Source organism: Limulus polyphemus, unplaced genomic scaffold (genome assembly GCF_000517525.1).
Source record: "Limulus polyphemus unplaced genomic scaffold, Limulus_polyphemus-2.1.2 Scaffold10514, whole genome shotgun sequence".
Classification (NCBI taxonomy): domain Eukaryota; kingdom Metazoa; phylum Arthropoda; class Merostomata; order Xiphosura; family Limulidae; genus Limulus; species Limulus polyphemus.
This window is the reverse complement of record NW_013676124.1, coordinates 18,431-19,941: the sequence shown is the minus strand read 5'-3', so window position 1 is coordinate 19,941 and position 1,511 is coordinate 18,431. Positions and strand designations below refer to the sequence as shown.

The 1,511-nt window shown below is 36.8% G+C and overlaps 1 protein-coding gene across 1 annotated transcript in view; it reads right to left on the bottom strand.

Annotated features, from left to right (window-relative positions):
• Positions 1–760: 760 nt before the first annotated feature.
• The window catches only part of LOC106476417, a gene marked incomplete at both ends in the record, with an annotated part of 15,714 nt that continues 14,963 nt past the window's right edge, over positions 761–1,511 (bottom strand). The window contains one exon of the mRNA XM_013937079.2: positions 761–888. Within this exon, the coding sequence (XP_013792533.2) occupies positions 761–888 (128 nt within the window). The remainder of the gene's footprint in view (positions 889–1,511) is intronic.

Genomic DNA, 1,511 nt, shown 5'->3' with positions numbered 1-1,511 from the left:
CGAACCCGCGACTCACAGATTGCGAGTCGAGTGCCCTAACCACCTGGCCATGCCGGGCCACAGTGTAAAGAATACTATAAACATTGAAATGGCAAGTGATCCTATGTTCACTTCAAAATAGATGTGCGGAACTAGCAAAAGGGCTATATATATACATACATACTGTTCTTGCTAGTAAATGCCCTCCCCCTCAGTAAATTCAGCCAGATTAAAATAAAATAGTAAACGAAAATATCCCTAAGTGTGAAATATAAACTTTGAAACGAAGTCCAAAATATATTCTTAGTGAAATGGGTGGTCCAACTTGGATTTCACTACAAACACTCAATTTCCTTAAATCTTTGGTTCGCGCCCTCTCTCGGAAACCAGAGTCGGTCAACTTCTCTGCACAACACTAAACCAATAGCGAAAGTGAAAGCTCACTCGTGCTTTAACAAATGAAAATTGTACTTCTTATTCATGGGAGGCCTAACACTAAGCGAGAACTTTAATAAGAGTTAGTGTGGAAATGGGAAGATGAACATAACCCAAGAGAAACCAACAGTTATTCACTGAATGCCCCCGGGAAAAGAAGAACACGAGGGATTACTATAGAATAGCTACACACAAGATCACGTTGAAAGTTAAAACCACACACAAATTTGAGTTCTCTATGGGGAAAATATTAATTTAAATATGCTAATTAGCCTCAATTTTTTAGACATACAAGCCCATATTATAGGGCTAATTGTCTCGCTTGATTGACGAGAGGTGTACAAACCAAGTGCATTTTCTGATTAGTTGACAAGAACAGCTCAACTTGCAAATTAAATGCTGCTTTAACTATTCCTGTGAGAAAACCAGACAAGTAAGCTCTGGCCTTCCTTAGAACTCCTTTTGGCACTGTGTCTGAAAGGTGAAAATACGAAAAACAAAATGTTAAAAACTTTTTTTTGCAACTAAAGAGTTGAAAAATATATAAGTACGTCTTCGTACAACACTGTGTACAGCAGGAACTATATTAGTGTGCTGTACGTCACATCGTGTAAGTCTAGTCAGTTACTGTACTGTTCTTAATTACCAAATTCATGGTTTAAAAGTGGTCGTTTTTATTTTCTTAATAAAAAAATAAATACAAATATTTCAATTTGTGATTGGCTAAGTAAATGACTGCGCCATGTTCATACAGTTTCCAAAATATACTATCTTAGCTGTGGGCGGAAACTTCCAATTAAAGTACGGCTTGGTAGATCTATTGGAACCAATCACAGCATGAAATACAAATATTTCAATTTGTGATTGGCTAAGTAAATGACTGCGACATGTTCATACAGTTTCCAAAATATACTATCTTAGCTGTGGGCGGAAACTTCCAATTAAAGTACGGCTTGGTAGATCTATTGGAACCAATCACAGCATGAAATACAAATATTTCAATTTGTGATTGGCTAAGTAAATGACTGCGACATGTTCATACAGTTTCCAAAATATACTATCTTAGCTGTGGGCGGAAACTTCCAATTAAAGTACGG